The sequence below is a fragment of the Phyllopteryx taeniolatus genome, chromosome 17 (genome assembly GCF_024500385.1).
Source record: "Phyllopteryx taeniolatus isolate TA_2022b chromosome 17, UOR_Ptae_1.2, whole genome shotgun sequence".
Lineage (NCBI taxonomy): Eukaryota > Metazoa > Chordata > Actinopteri > Syngnathiformes > Syngnathidae > Phyllopteryx > Phyllopteryx taeniolatus.
The window spans coordinates 2,511,901-2,528,167 of NC_084518.1; the positions used below are offsets into that span (position 1 = coordinate 2,511,901).

The window sequence follows — 16,267 nt, forward strand, 5'->3', positions numbered from 1 at the left end:
AACAATTAATTGATGCATCGAGTGGTATCATCTAACGTACATGTGCATAGCCCATCAAGATGCCCATCCCTACTCAAACATGACAGACATAACAATGACAGATTGATTCACAACAAGCGACTCGCCAATCATTTACATGAGCGGAAACCAACTCCCTGGAGTCGACCTATATTGCACTCACCAGTTTCTGGAACAGATGGCCCACAGTCACCTTCTCATCCCACTGCCGGATGTTGGGTAAGAGGGCATCGTAGAATTCCTTGTGGATCTCGAAGATGTCTTGGATTTTGTAGAAGATGGTCTCGACCTGCTGGACGGTAAGGGCGGGCTGCGAGGTGGTGGCTGTGGCTTTCAGGGGACGCATGGGCTGCACACGCACGGACACATAGACTCAGTCAACATAACTGGTGTCCGATAACAGTGCGTTAACTGGGACTTTTGTTCCAGCGATTGGTTCGACAGTCATTTAGAGATGCAGAAGCTAAATCAAATTTACCACGAAGCAAGTGTGATCACGCCCTAGTTTTAGACATTCTCTCACTACAGAAATACAAAAAAACAAACAAACAAACAAACAAACCAAAAAAACTTACATCACATTAGTTACACCGGGATATTCTTCATAATAGTGCTCAAGTTGATTGCCAGTGCCGGGGAGATATTCATTGTGGAATAAATGTATAACTGCAGCTGTACAACAGCACTACATCAGAACGAGTTCTTTCAAAATTGTTACTCTGTTAATCTCTGTACGTAAGCAGCAAGGCCGAAAACCAACATTGAATGCCCGTGACCTTTGATCCCTCAGGCGGCACTCCATTAAAAACTGGCATCATTGTGTCAAGGATATTGCTACGTGGGCTCAGAAAGACTTCATAAAACTTGGCAGTTAACACACTTGGTTGCTACAGCTATAAACGTAAGTTAAAACTCTACCATGCCAAGCGAAAGCCATATACTAACACCACCTAGAAACGCCGCAGTCTTCTCTGTGCCCAATTGTGCTCATCTGAAATGGACCGACACCATGTGGGAAAAGTGTGCTGTGGTCTCACAAGTCCACATTTCAAATTGTTTTAGAAATCATGGACGTTGTGTCCTCTGGGTCAAAGAGGAAAAGGACCATCCTGATTGTTATTGCCGCAAAGTTCAAAAGTCAGCATCTGTGCTGGTATGGGAGACTGTTGGTGCCCGTGGCATGGGTAACTTGCACATCTCTGAAGGCACCATTACTGCTGAAACTAAAGGTACATCCAGGTTTTGGAGCAACATATGCTGCCATCCAAAATTCATACTTGACGTGAAACTGAAATGTTTTTAACATAAACCAGATGGTGCAGAGGAATTATGTTTTTGTGTATTTTACCAGTAGCAGGGCCTCCAGTTGGTTAATGTAGATCTCCTCACTGGCCAAGAAACCAGAGAGCACCAGTTTCTTCATCTCGAGTCCTTTCTCAATGCCTCCCTGTTGGACAAAACCAACTCATGTTGTAATATTACATTAATATGCCATGCAATACATGATGCTTTAGAAGCATACTGTATTTGTGCCCAGGACTCCTTTTCGCCACCTCCCAAGTGGCTCATTTCCACTGAACTTACTATATCAGGTCACACTGGGGGAAAAAAGTCTCGGTTTGACAGTGGATCACTGCTCACTTTATCCTCAATCGACAGAGTTCACAGTTGAATGCGATAAAGAAAATGGTCTCTGAAGTGTCACATATGTGCTCAATGGAGGACAAAGAGCAACAGTGTGCGATGAATCATTAACAATAGTTCAATCCAAACCAAGATATCAGTGTACTTGCGATGATAAAAGGTGTAAGCTATAATGTTGCCATTTTAACCCACACCGTCTGACATTAAAAACTAGACGGTTTTAATTCTTAGGATTAAAACCTCTAGCTTGTTCTTGGCCTGCTATATGGGACTGTGTTATTGGTTGGCATTATGGTGGTACTTGGAGGGCTAAGAATATTTGAAGATGTTACTGGCTTAAAAGGTTTGAGAACACAATGGATGGATAGATACAAATATAATTGTTTTGGATGAATAAATATGATTGTTTCGACTTCTATAAAAGTGGGTCATGACTTAATGACCAGATCAGAACCCCTCCCGTCGCTCATATCTCACAAAGCATTATTATTATTATTATGCCCGTGGAGAGGGCTTCCGAGGAACAATGTTTTGAACTCTGAATCTTATCAGGGTATTCTAAAATAACTGCCAAGTAACCAAAGTGGATCCCCATGATGGTTGTGGAGTTTTTAGCTTGCTGTTCGTTTGTATGAACAAAGTGTCTCTGTCAAAATAACCACAGACAACTAAAAGGGATCTGGACATGTCGGTGACGTGTAAAAGTTCACTCCTTTGGTGGCGAGCATGTGGCAGCAGGATGAGAAAAGACAGGGAGTCTATTTTCCCTCAGCTGTACAAAGTAAGAAGGCCAAGGCAAGGAACATATGAGAGTCCATTTCCATGACAACCTGCGCCACTCTCGGCCTCTTCCAAAAAGTAGCAGCGAAGAAGCATGCGCTCTGCCTCGGCAGGCCACACCGATACGTCACACACACGCTGTGCAGTTGTTTCCGAGGCCCACGTTGCAGCGCGCTCCATCCAAACAAAACAAATGACTCCACGTCACCGAGTACAAGCAGCCTGGTTTTCTCACCTTGAACTGCCGGCGTATCGGAGTGATGGGCTCCAGTTCCGCGTCTCCATATTCAAACACCTCCTCCTCCAGCACCCTGTCCAGATAGCACAGCACCTCCTCCTCTTCCTCCTCCATGTTTCGCTCCCCGATCCTGCGCTCTCCTCTTCCTGCTCGTGTTTGCCTTCAACAGGGCCTGCCCGGACACATCGGTCTTTTCACCCCGTGCGAGTCGTCCGGACGGCGAGAGTGAAGACAGATGACCCCGCCTACTCGACCCTACCCCCTTCCTCTGCTTGGCTTCCTGGTGTGCATGTGTGCGGTGCCACTGTTCCACTATGGTCGACGAGGACTGCCCTCCCACCGCGTCCGCCCCTCCCCTCCCCTCGCAACAGTGCTGCTCCTTCACTTCCTCAATGGCAGCAGAGGTGGTTTCATTTCAACTAGTACTTCACTCAAGGAACAATTCTTCTTTCTTCATTCTGTTCAGGCAAAAAGCCACTTCCTCATCGTGCAACCACGTAGTTTCCCTGGCCTGCGCATTCTCGCCTCTTTGCGTATTTCGCTGCGCGTGCCTCTCACACGTTCACACTCGGTTGCCCTGCTATTGATCTGCTTAGAGCCTCAGATGTTGAGCTGAGGGCAGATCATGTGCAACTGTGGCAGCTCGTTCCAATTACAGGCCACATACTGCAACAGATCTAACAATTCCCCTGAGGGAGAAGTACAATACTTCAAAATATTAGAAGTGAACTAAAGACTTAAGACGCGTCGGCTCCTCAGCAAGTGCATTTGTGAATGAATGCTGTCCATTTACCAGAAGCTCTCACCAGGAAGTGACATCCACTTAGTGCTCTTCCAGGTTCCCTCCAGATGAACCTCCCCACTCCCCAACTAGAATATTCGACATTTGTTCTTCCGTGGGCCCCGAGCCTCATTTGCAGGCCATTTGTGCCATCGAATGTTGCAAAATCTGTGCGAGTTTAGCTCAGACATTGAAGCAAAGTGAGGAAGTAACATTTGTTGGACTTAAGAGATGGTATGGAAAGGAATTTGGAAGTGATTCTTTGTTTGAAAGTAAATGAGCTCGTATCATCAAACATACATCTCATGCTGAATATTTGCATGGCGCGATTAAAATAAATTCAGAAAATAGAAACATCGCATTTTATTCCAAGTAGTTATCCTTTCTGCAATAGATCAGAAACTCTTCTGCTAATTGGTTGATTTAGCTTGGAAGTCGAAGTGTCCTCTGACCTGCTCCTACCGCGTCATGCCGCTAGATGGAGACCTTTTCCAAAAACAAGCTCAATCTGTGAAAGTAATGAAACTTATCAAGTGACTTGTTAATATTAATATTAATATTTAGAAACGGATGACAATGAACAAAAACAATAACAGACAATTATATTTAGTCAGTCATTCAAAACTACACAAAAATGTGTACAAAGGTTTTCATGCTTTGAGAGCGGGACAGTCGAGTGCAGGTTGGAAATGACTCCCACTGAGCCTCCCCCCTGGGTGCTGAAGCACACTTAATCACAGACGATCAAACACATGCATGCACGCACAGACTGTGACCTGCAAACATCTGACAAGCAGGTAGCCAATCATAGCAACACAATAGACTGACAAAATATAGCAACGGAAATATTTTCTCAGGAAAAGGGTAAGTGCCGTTTTCAAGATCAAATCCATATCAAGGCTAAACCACCAAAAACCTAAATGAACTGGAGTTTCACACCACTTTCCGTAGGTTTAATAAAAGCAGCTTTTCCCAACCTTTATTGACCCAAGGCACCAATTTTACATTCCAAAAATCTCACGGCACACCAACAAACAAAAAAACGTCGCAAAAAGTTTTACATTTACTTTTGGACTTCTTTTTTGCTTATTCATTATTTACTATTTATTTTAATCATTTTGATGATGATAGCTTATAGACAAAAATGTACCATATTAAGAAATTAAAATACTGTATTATATAACAAACTAAAAATTTATATAAAGAAATGGGTAGGAATTGGTCTTCTGAAAAGTATTTTCTTATGTTTTTAATTCATCTGTATGATATCATTTTTTTAATGAACTAAACGTTTCTACGATATTCTGATTCACATTCTCATTTACACCTATGGGCAATTTAGAGTCTCCATATAATGTGACATACATGCATTTTGTGTTAGCAGTAACAATAGCGCTATTTAGTCAAAGATATCTGCTGTGGATTTTAACTGGACTTTGAGAAGGTTTCCGCCCACATCCCCCAAAGGATGAGGAGGAGAAGCGGCTCAGAAAATGGATGGATGGACTTTGTCTGAAGTTTATAAGCATATTCTAAAATAAAATTCTCATTTTCAAGAATTCCAAACACTTGTGGGAGCCTTTTAAGATCCTGGTGTAAAATCCTGGAGCCTTGTTTCCTAGGAGTCTGCATAGATCCAGCAGGAAGATCATCTTATTTGTGACAAACAAATATGTAGTTTTCTAAACATTTTGAAGGGTGTGAAACCTATAGGGCATTATTAATGCGTCAGGGGGCAAAAAAAGAAAATAACCAAAATTAGTTAACTGTGAATGAACTCCCAAATATGAACGGCTTCCACACCAACTGGCAAATTGGTGCTTGTGGCGTCAGTCCCCCTCCGCATGACTCGTAATTTCCTGCTGAACTGAAAGAGCCACCTGCAATGTGCTGCAGGCACTCAACTAATGTGGCTAATCGCTAACAATTACAGAAGGTCAAGATCCGGCGCGTCGCTTCAGGAAGAAACGATTGACAGCCCGCAGGAGACAGACACTTGGAGTGAATAAATCCACTGTGACACTTCTAATGATGATGACAATGAAACCGAATGGTGATCAATGGCCTCAAGTGTATTTACCTCAAAATGTGATGTGTGACCATTTACAACCCTCTTTGCGTCCCAACTCACACATTATTTTATTCTGTGGCAATATGTCAAGTGCGTGTGCGCTCTCCTACCCCTTGCAGAAGGCTCTCTGGTGGAGTGGGGGAGACCATTTCTCCGTCTGGTCCTCGGGGTGTGCACAGCTGGGGAGACATGGTGGGGGATTCATCTATATAGGGCAGTGTCTCCGAGCCATCTTGAGACTTGCCATCCTCTGCGCCGTCCCCCTCGTAGCCATCTGTGTTGTAGTTAAAGTCTGTCAGAAAGAGTAACACAGAGTTGGCATCTCCCCATGAAGGAAAGGGACATTTTGCAGGCAAAGTGGGAACAACCAAATGAAGGTTTGGTGATGTTGATGATGGAATAATCAAATTCAGTGGGAGAAACACACACACACAGGAATGTCATTTTATGTCCATATTACTTCCATTTCATCCATCCATCCATCCACTTTCTGAGCCGCTTATCCTCGCAAGGGTCGCGGGAGTGCTGGAGCCTATCCCAGCTATCATCGGGCAGGAGGCGGGGTACACCCACAACTGGTTGCCAGCCAATCGCAGGGCACATACAAACAAACAACCATTCGCACTCACGTTCACACCTACGGGCAATTTAGAGTTGTCAATTAACCTACCACGCATGTTTTGGGGGATGTGGGAGGAAACCGGACAAATTATATATAGTATATGTAAATAAATACTTGACTAAGATCATAAAGCATGAAACAAGACAAATTGTGCTTCCATCTGAATATAACATATATATATATATATATATATATATATAAAACATAAGTGCAGTATTCGGTACGAGCTTAAACAGCACCAGCTCCCCATAAAATATTTGCACTGTTGAGTTTTTATCCATTTGTACGTCGCCATCCCTAAAACGTCAAGCGAAGTGAACCACTGTGGAGAATCAACCTGTGAGCACCTCCGCAGAGCATCTAAGTTAGCATCGTCTCAGTTCATTTGGAGAGTTCACTGAAATGCTGACCAATCACACACAAGCTGAACGATATCCAGTGAGGAAACACCCTTGCCCTTTTCACACCGCCAGCTTAGATGGCCAGCGGCTCATGAAAACAGGGATTGAGCTCCTCCGGTTGCATCGGGATGGCACACACCGTCACACTTCGGAGTGCCGAGTGTCCGGCACCCAGCCGTCTGACGCGCATCATAACCCGCTGTGATCACACCAGGCACTAGTCGATGCAGGGAAAATAAATCCCTCCATCTGTTAATTGCACACGAACTAGAAAAAGTCACAGCTACTACGGTTTATTCGAAGCAGTTGTGCAAACTGCTGACATATGCTGCATTCGTGGGTGTTGAAGCACAAAAAAATAAAATCAATACATCTGTGTGACAGTAAACAAGCATTGATAAGTTGCCATCCTTCCACCTCTTGCTGCTTTCAATACAGTTCTTGTGAGATTGACACGTTTATATAATATACAATACCTTTACGTGCATTTTCTTCAAGCTCATGGCCAATTCATAAAATGTACTTGTTCCTGTTGCAAAACATGACAAGTGTTTACACTACAGCTCAGTTTAGGCAAAGCAGGTTAGCAAATAAGAGAGAAGCATTCGTTCGTTGTTGTGGTCAGATGAAGGACATTTCCATTTGCCAAATAGGCAGAACAGACAAAAACATCAATAGGCAACAGAAATCATTCAGCAGTCTATTCAGTACTGCGCACAGCAGAGTTAGCCAGTCGTGAAGTTCGCATGGTGACGATAAAGCGGAGCTAATCCGTTGAAGCCCACAAGAACCACATTTGTGGTTTAGTGCATGTATAGCAGTACATGCACTTTGCTGTCAGTGGTACACTATTAATGTGAGTCACAAGAATCATTTGGGCTTAAATAAGTCTTTGTGTCTATGAAATGGTCAGCGTGGTCCTCGTGCTTCTTCACCACAAAAAAAATAAAATAAATAAATAAATGAATCACATGCCTTGACAGGTTTCCACATAAATAGATAGATTGATGCTTGATTCATACTGCGAGGAAATTACCACCATAAGAAAATTCCTCCAAAAATCCTTCTTTTCAATACTCCTTCAGTGTTTTGTTCAACCTCACGATGAAGAGAAGCAACAGGCTTAAATGTAGGCTGTATCTGCTTATACATTGACAATATGTGAACGGGAGAAAAATCAATGCTGTTCAAATAGCCAAGAGGCGGCTATCGTTCAGTGGGAAGGATTCATTGGTGCAAAGCAGTCATTAATGTTCACTCAGCAAAAGCATGCACACATTACTGCGCTTGAATACGGCGTGGGGTTAAACAGGAGATAATGCCAAGGAGGGCAGCACAGTGGCACATGTGGGGAGCATACTTGAGAGCAGGTACTCTACCCTCCTCCCACGGTCAAGCGCAAGTATGCTCGGCTGATTCAAAATTCTAATTTGCCCGAAGAGTATGAACGCAATGAGTCCAGGGTGCAATCGGCCTTTCACCTTAAGTCAACTGGGCTAGGCTCCAACTATTCCATGACAATGAGGAGAGAGGGGGGGGAAAAAAAGCATGATATAAAATGAACTAATGAGGCCAAGTCGGAGCAAGCAGAAAAGGCACATTCCATATACACAGTCTGGAATCCGATCACCCAGGCAAAATCTTATCATACAATAAGATTCACCAACAACTCGGGAACCCAATAGCCAACGCATAAACATGAATACTACTGTAACGTCCCCACGGAAAAAGGCCGCAAGCTAAGCCCGTTATGTAGTTGCGGCTAACATGACAACCCTTAACATGAGGAACTCCAAAAGTGAAGGCAAGCTTCCTCAGGCCCAAGGTCGCCTCACATTTTCTGTGCTGGTCGCCTCTTCTGATGGACAGCGCTTCAGCCACCTCTCAGTTCTCAATAACCGGGCTGTATTTCTGTGGCAAGGACACTGACATATGACGCACACTTTCTACTTGTTGACTGCCATTGGTCCACACAAGAGCTTACTACTGGATGCTCATCAAACTGAGTCATAGAGTCGATGGCTTCAAAGAGGGAAAACATTGAGCGAGTGGGTCGCTGTTTGTGCTTGCAATCATTCAAACCAGAGATGGGCATTTGACTGCACTTTGGTAAGTGCTGTATTAAGCAGATTCATTCTGTCAGAGTCAACTCCCTGCAGCTCAAACTAGATTATTGATTCATCAAATATCCCCAATTCAAACGCTTGTAAGATGTTTGTGTGTGTTTTAGTCTAAGATCACTTTTTTTTGCTACTGCCATGTCAACCCTTCATGAAGTTAAATTGTAAAGGTTCCTGCAGAGCTGCTTCGATGGTAAAAAAACCACTGGCCAACGGGGTGGGATGATGAACAAAGACAATTTAGAATTGAGTTTAGAATTGTAAGAGAGTCAAAAAGGTATTGTAAATAACCCCAAAACATCTCTCCTGTACTCCCTCACACCTCCACTGGGCAAAATAGTGACAGTGCACACCGCAACAGTAGGATGGGCTATTTCGAGATGTTTGACTGTTTGAAGTGAGTCTGAATTTTCGCTTTCATTTGTATTTTATATTCACATATGAAATGGCTTTTTTGGTGAAAATCTGTTTTTTCTGAATCAATTGTCAATTTGCATCAATACCAGGTCAAAAGATAAAATAGTAGCAAAGCTATAAAAACCTTTAATACGACCAGGTTGGCGCTAAAAAGTGCTAAAATTGTATTTCATTTTTAAGAAAAGGATTGCATTTACCATGTATTTTATAGCCTACTCTTATGTCGGGGGCTTCGATTTTGTTGTTAACATATATGCAATGTTCGGAATCATCTTTATTTGGCAAGAAATTTGTCTCCGGTGCTTGGAGCTGCTCTAGTATGACAACAGACAGTCAACTGACGGAGAATACTTTTGAGACATCAAAACAAAAACACAGTCACTGAGCAATAAAAGGTTAGCAGTAACGTGGTAATGCTGATACTTTTTTTGTGTGACAATTGTCCTCTAGCAATTTAGAGCAGTTTGAAATGACAAATAGAACAATAGTCTGGTGCAGTGACCATTGTGCAAGAGACTTCAAGACATTTCTGCACTTTAAAAGTAACTAGTAGTGCGATAATCTGGAACAATGTCAATTGTGCAAACGGTGCAGATACGTCACGCACATGAGTGGCCAGCATTGGTCAACAACAGATGCAAATAGTGCAGTGTGGCGAAACTCTGCACCTACTGCTAAATACATTATGTTTTGTTGCAGCAATGGAAACAACTCTGACAAATCCTAACACATTAAAACAGTTACGGAAAGCAGTATATCTTCTACTTTATACTCACGTACGAGCTGGATAGAATCCAAATTGAGGCCTTAAGTGGCTAAAAATGGGACCACAACATTTCGTGATTTTTGAAGACTGGATGTATCTGAGACGAGTCAAGTGGCGTCAGTTAAGGTGTCATACACGTGTTGCAGATATACACCTGTTAATTATATGCTATAAAAAACAACGATGCAAGATCAGATCATTTACCAGGAGGCAAAAACAAGGGACACACCCACACCAAATAATATCAGTATAAAAAGAGCACAAGCTCATTACGAATTAATAGTCTTCCAGCTTAATTGAGAAACATAATAGGGAGCATAAGTGGACATCAAATAAATATGACCATTTGAACTGTGCTCTGGGTTTACAGTGGGATGTGAGGGCTATGCACATTTTCAAATAAAATGAAAGTCATTGCTTCAACATAAGCTCGAAGTCAACGAGTTGAGCTTCCTCGCTCAGCAACATTTTCCAAGGGAGGACAGCGATTACATCATATCCTACGGCCAGCCAGCACTGTGCGCGCAGCTAAGAAAATGGGGCATGCCGAGATGCACACACGAGCACATGTGCGACGTGTATTCTTGAGCAAGAGCCACTGCGCACGACTTGCTTGGTTGTTGTCGGAGAGAACTGATATTCAAATACCTCAAAGACTTCAATGAAATGTCTTTTGCGCTTCGTTTTTAAATGTTTTTTTAATCATGTGAAGCACATTGAGTCGCTTTGTGTATAAAATGCGCTGTATGAATGCATTCCTCTCGCCTTGCCTTTTGGGGGAAGAAGGGTAGGCTCGGTCCCTATCCTCCACAAAGCGGGAGTCCGCTGTACGTTAGAAACATTGTTTTGTACCTCTTTAGGCACATTTCACTCTCGAGGCTCCACTGTAAGAAAGGAAGGTCAACCAGACCGGGTGACCGCCAGTGCATCAGCGAACTGACAGATGTTTGCTATGTGACAACATGTATGTACGGAATGGCTACCTTGTGGGCTGTTCCACATCACAGTCATATGGTCGTCAATCAGGAGGCGACACTGGGGAAATTCAAATCGTTTGTGAAAGTATATCTGCACATCCAGGACCTTTTTACTCTGCTCATCATCATTTTGTATTTTAACAGGAGTAACTTGATATGAAAGACGGACGGAGGCAATGAATAAGGGTTGTTTATTATAAAAAATAAAAAATAAAAAATAAAACACCTTGAAAACACTGGAATGAGAAAATAGGGAGATTCAGTGAAGAGTTAAAAGTAAAACATCTATCCTGCAAACTGCAGCTTCAGCTACTCCTAAATGAGGCTCTCGGGAAGGAACTTAAACTTCAAATAAAGCTCTTACACCTAATTTGCTGCTTCTGCATTTCATTTCCACAGAAGCAGACTCGTGAATCAGCAGGTGCACAAACATCTGTCTATTCAAGAAAACACACTCTCAGAAGCGGACGACAAACAGCCGCAAGCCATAGTAGCAGAGCCAAGGCGGCACACATTGCAAGCCACTTTCCCCAAGAGACATCTCAGCAGTGATCAATACAATCAATAAAACCTCCATTCGCAAACTTGACACACAATGACTTATAAAGTGATTTACTATTTGGCAAGGAAGTTCAATATCCAGGGTGTCTTCAGCTTGAATAATATTCAAAATAATACGAAGAAAACAACTTATTTTTACAATTGTATAACAGTTAAGAACGTTACAATGTTACTTCAAAAAGTGCTTGTATAGTGAAAGGTTTAATGATGACAACTGTTTGACATTGACAAATTCACTGATTTCCATTAAGAGAATAAAATGTCACAGTCCAAATAAATTGGAGGTCAATTAGTGCTACAGAACATATTGTTTGAGGTCAGAGCTTCTACTATATATTGCTCATTTATGAAAGCTGCAACATCGTTGAATACAATTTACAAGATTGTGGAGCTTGAAAGTAGGGCAGGGAAACTGCAATAATTCCACCGTAACCCTTTTTATCATAATGCCATTGTTTTATTTAGCTTACTTTTATTATTTTCTATTAGTATTAGAACAACATGTAATACAGATCTACCTTCAAACTACTGATGACACATTTTAATTGACCGTAGTTTAAAAAGTTTACACCTTAATACTATTCAACTGATTAGCCACAACAATATGACCACCTGCATAATCTAATGAGCTGTATGAAAGAAAATCTGCATTTACACATGAAATGTTTAGTTTTGATTGACAGTCAGAAGAGTATTCATTTAACAATATGTTAATTATAGTGGTTGTTGTAGTTTATAATTGTGTTTTCCGCAGTGAATCATACAGCTAGCGGTTCCTAATAATTTCACACTCATGTAGCTAAATGAGGCAACAGAAATTTTACTCAAGCCACCATAGCAAACGTTAAAGTAATACCAAAATTTGAACATTTTATTTTGCAAATGCAAACTGAAAGGAAGCACTGACAGCAGGGAAACAATGAGGTGGGTAGTTCATAATTCAAAGATGACAGGAGAACTTCCAAACATGAACAAAATAAAATGTGTAATATAAACAGACAGATGAGACTGCTGTCTATATATATATATATATATATATATATATATATATATATATATATTACAAATGACGAAGTTATTGCCTGCAGCGTGCACTCACTATCTGTCCCAACCCCCCCCCCCCCCCCCCCCCCAGATTACCCACTTGAAGGGTTATAGGTTGACATTTGCACAACAGCTGGATATCTTTATGACCATATGTCTTTAGGTAGACAGAGATAAACCAACCCATTCCACGCATGATTTGCTCTTACCCTCTTCTATGTGCAGTTGTGCACCCCAAACCCCATTGCAGCCAGTCACTTTACATTGTAATTAGCTACTCTAAATCCCCAAGGCTCACGATGCTTGGAGCCAAACCAGTTCTTCCTTAGATTAGGACAACTGCAGTGTGTCGGGCCCGAAGCAGATAAATGTGCATAAACACACACACACACACACACAGTCTCATTCAAGTTGAGATTCACCTTTTTTCAAAACATAAACCCTTGCCAATGGACTCTCACTATGCCCTCCGCAAAAGCAGAAAAACACATAGTCACACATGACACACCCTCTAACATCAACCATAACACCATTTGGTCTTTCGAGTTCTCACCTCGCATCTCCGTCCTACTGTTTGTGAAACGGTATGTCAGATCAATTGTTCACATGTAGACCTCGTACAAGACAGAAAGCGCCCCCACTGAGGACAGTCTGCGCTGTTCAGCAGCTTTAGCGAGTGGGCCTCAAGACTATCGTGGCTGCAGTGCCTCCATGCATTGGTTCATGTGTTAATGGAAGAGGGTATCAAGCTGTGCAGTGAAGAACTACAAAGAGTGAAGCTATTAATATTAAAGCATCTGTCGACAGCCCTGCAGGCAACGCCACTGATGATTGCACCGTCTGCTTATTGCACTCACTCACTCAATTAGGATACGATACAGATACGGCAAGGAGATTAAAACAATCAAGAGGTTTCTGACAGAAGATGAAACCCTGAGCAACGAGTCATGTGGCATAATGTTAAGTCGAGTAAGAGAAACTCCATACCAAATCCGGACGTTAAAACTGAAGAACAAAACAAGAAACACTCACTTCGGCACAGACTTCCACCGAGGGGGACTCGATAATAGTGGAGAAAAGAAAATTTGCTTGCCAATCTTGTTAGCAGACGACTTCATGGTTCATCACGGATGATGTAAAGTGGTGGAGCAGTACTTTTTTTTTTTTTTTTGAAGGGGGAAAGTGAACAGTCAAAACTCAATAAATTGTTTGATGTCAAATAAACGTTATTATACATTGTGGTGTGCTGCATCTCTGGGTATTACTTTGCAAAATACTGGAATCATGGTTCATGGATAATGAGAGTGACTCCAAAAGAATGTACTGTTTATAACAACACATTCCTCAATTTGCACTTTCAAAAACATTTCATACACTGATACACTTGATTGTTTTTCGAAAAGAATCATTAACTTCGAATTTGATGGCTGCAACACGTTCCAAAAAAGCTGGGACAGAGTGAGAAAGTTGAGGAATGCTCATCAAACACCTGTTTGGAACATCCCACAGGTGAACAGGCTCATTGGGAACAGGTGGCTGCCATGATTGCTTCCCTGAATTGCTCAGTCATTCACAAGCAAAGATGGGGCGGGGTTCACCTCTTTGTGAACAAGTGCGGGAGAAAACAGTTCAACAGTTTAAGGACAATGTTCCTCAATTTACAATTGCAAGGAATTTAGGGATTTCATCATCTACCGTCCATAATAATAATAATCATCAAAAGGTTCAGAGAATCTGGAGTAATCACTGCATGTAAGCTGCATGGCCGAAAACCAACATTGAATGCCCGTGACCTTCGATCCCTCAGGCGGCGCTGCATCAAAAACCGACATCAATGTGTAAAGGATATCACCACGTGGGCTCAGGAACACTTCAGAAAACCAATGTCAGTAAATACAGTTCGGCGCTACATCCGTAAGTGCAACTTGAAACTCTACTATGCAAAGCAAAAGCCATTCATCAACAACACCCAGAAACGCCGCCTGCTTTCCTGGGCCCAAGCTCTTCTAAGATGGACTGACGCAAAGCGGAAATGTGTTCTGTGGTCCGACGAGTCCGCATTTCAAATTGTTTTTGGAAATTGTGAACGTCGTGTCCTCCGGACCAAAGAGGAAAAGAACCATCCGGACTGTTATGGACGTAAAGTTCAAAAGCCGGCATCTGTGATGGTATGGGGCTGTGTCAGTGCCAATGGCATGGGTAACTTACACATCTGTGAAGGTACCATTAATGCTGAAAGGTACATACAGGTTTTGGAGAAACATATGCTGCCATCCAAGCAACATCTTTTTCATGCTCGTTTCAGCAAGACAATGCCACACCACATTCTGCACGTGTTACAACAGTGTGGCTTCGTAGTAAAAGAATGCGGGTACTAGACTGGCCTGCCTGCAGTCCAGACCTGTCTCCTATTGAAAAGGTGTGGCGCATTATGAAGCGTAAAATTCGACAACGGAGACCCCGGACTGTTGAACTGCTGAAGCTGTACATCGAGCAAGAATGGGAAATAATTCCACCTACAAAGCTTCAACAATTAGCGTCCTCAGTTCCCAAACGTTTATTGAATGTTGTTCAAAGAAAAGGTGAAGGAACACAGTGGTAAACATGACCCTGTCCCAGCTTTTTTGGAACGTGTTGCAGCCATAAAATTCCAAGTTCATGATTATTTCCTAAAAACAATAAAGTTTATCAGTTTGAACATTAAATATCTTGTCTTTGTAGTGTATTCAATTAAATGTAGGTTGAAGGTGATTTGAAAATCATTGTATTCTGTTTAACACAATGTCCCAACTTCATTGGTTGTATAATAAAGCAGTAAATAATAATTAAAATATATTATTATTATATTAAGCAGACTGATTATCTTTGGCTTAATCAAAATGAGATATTTGCAAACATCTTTTACTTTGGAAAACAATTAATATTTTTGCCTATTTTCTGACATGTTACGGACAGAACTGGTTACTGAATCCTAATTTATGTTTGTGAATTTTCTGCACTGTCAAATAAAAAAAACAAAACATCCTGTTTTGAATAAAGGGATGGAAATGTAAGTTTTTTTTTTTTTAAAATCAGATTCATCGATGAATTGAAATAAATAATCACATCTTAATCGATTGTTAAAATATTCGTTAGTTGCAGCCCTAGAAACGGGTTATCAATTTTGTACATAATCCCGCTAACAAACCTACAAAAGACAATCAAAACAGTGTCTTCTTGAACACAAATATATACTCAAAACTCAATGGCAGGTTTTTATAGCATTCAGCCACTAGGCAATTCGCATTGTAATAAATACTTTGGAAATCAGAAGTCAATACCAATCCATAGCAATAATCTATTTGGGTAAAACGAACATTATTCTCAGACTAAGGATGTTGTCGGACGGCACTCTTCCCTGCCGACAGCCAATAACAAAGCTCACAAAGCAGCACCGACAGCGGGAGCTTTGAAAAGCCTCCATTTTACTTCATTCATGGCAGATGGTTGATGGTGCAACCAACCTGCCTTGCAATATCCCTGAAACCATTTATGTGTACTGAACACATACATTGCTTTACATTCGTATTTAGAATCTTGTTTGAAATTCCCTATGTGCAGACTCTATTCTTGACTTCCCGTGTAGCCTATTTTTGTCCATCGCTTGTTTTCGTGTAATGTTGCCTGTGTCGCCTTTTGGATTTATTATTGCATGAGTGGCTTATTTGATTTTCTGTTGCCTGTATGGCCTATTCGGTTTGTTGCTGCCTGTGTAGAGCATATTTTTTGCCTGTTTTGGTATTACATTCCTTACCCATTTTAATACTTAAACTTAAAATTCTTCTTAA

General features: G+C 41.6%; 1 protein-coding gene across 4 annotated transcripts in view; it reads right to left on the bottom strand.

The window, feature by feature from the left end:
• abr (ABR activator of RhoGEF and GTPase) overlaps nt 1-16,267 on the bottom strand; it is a 94,488-nt gene that overhangs the window by 53,385 nt on the left and 24,836 nt on the right. For 3 of the 4 annotated variants that reach the window (XM_061752535.1, XM_061752537.1, XM_061752538.1), the window contains exons 2-4: nt 5,643-5,824; nt 1,367-1,465; nt 182-367 (exon numbers count right to left, since the gene is read on the bottom strand). In XM_061752535.1, coding sequence (XP_061608519.1) covers nt 182-367; nt 1,367-1,465; nt 5,643-5,824 — 467 coding nt within the window. Of the gene's footprint in view, nt 1-181; nt 368-1,366; nt 1,466-2,677; nt 2,949-5,642; nt 5,825-16,267 lie in introns of those variants that run through there. The other variant, XM_061752539.1, reaches the window with a different exon arrangement.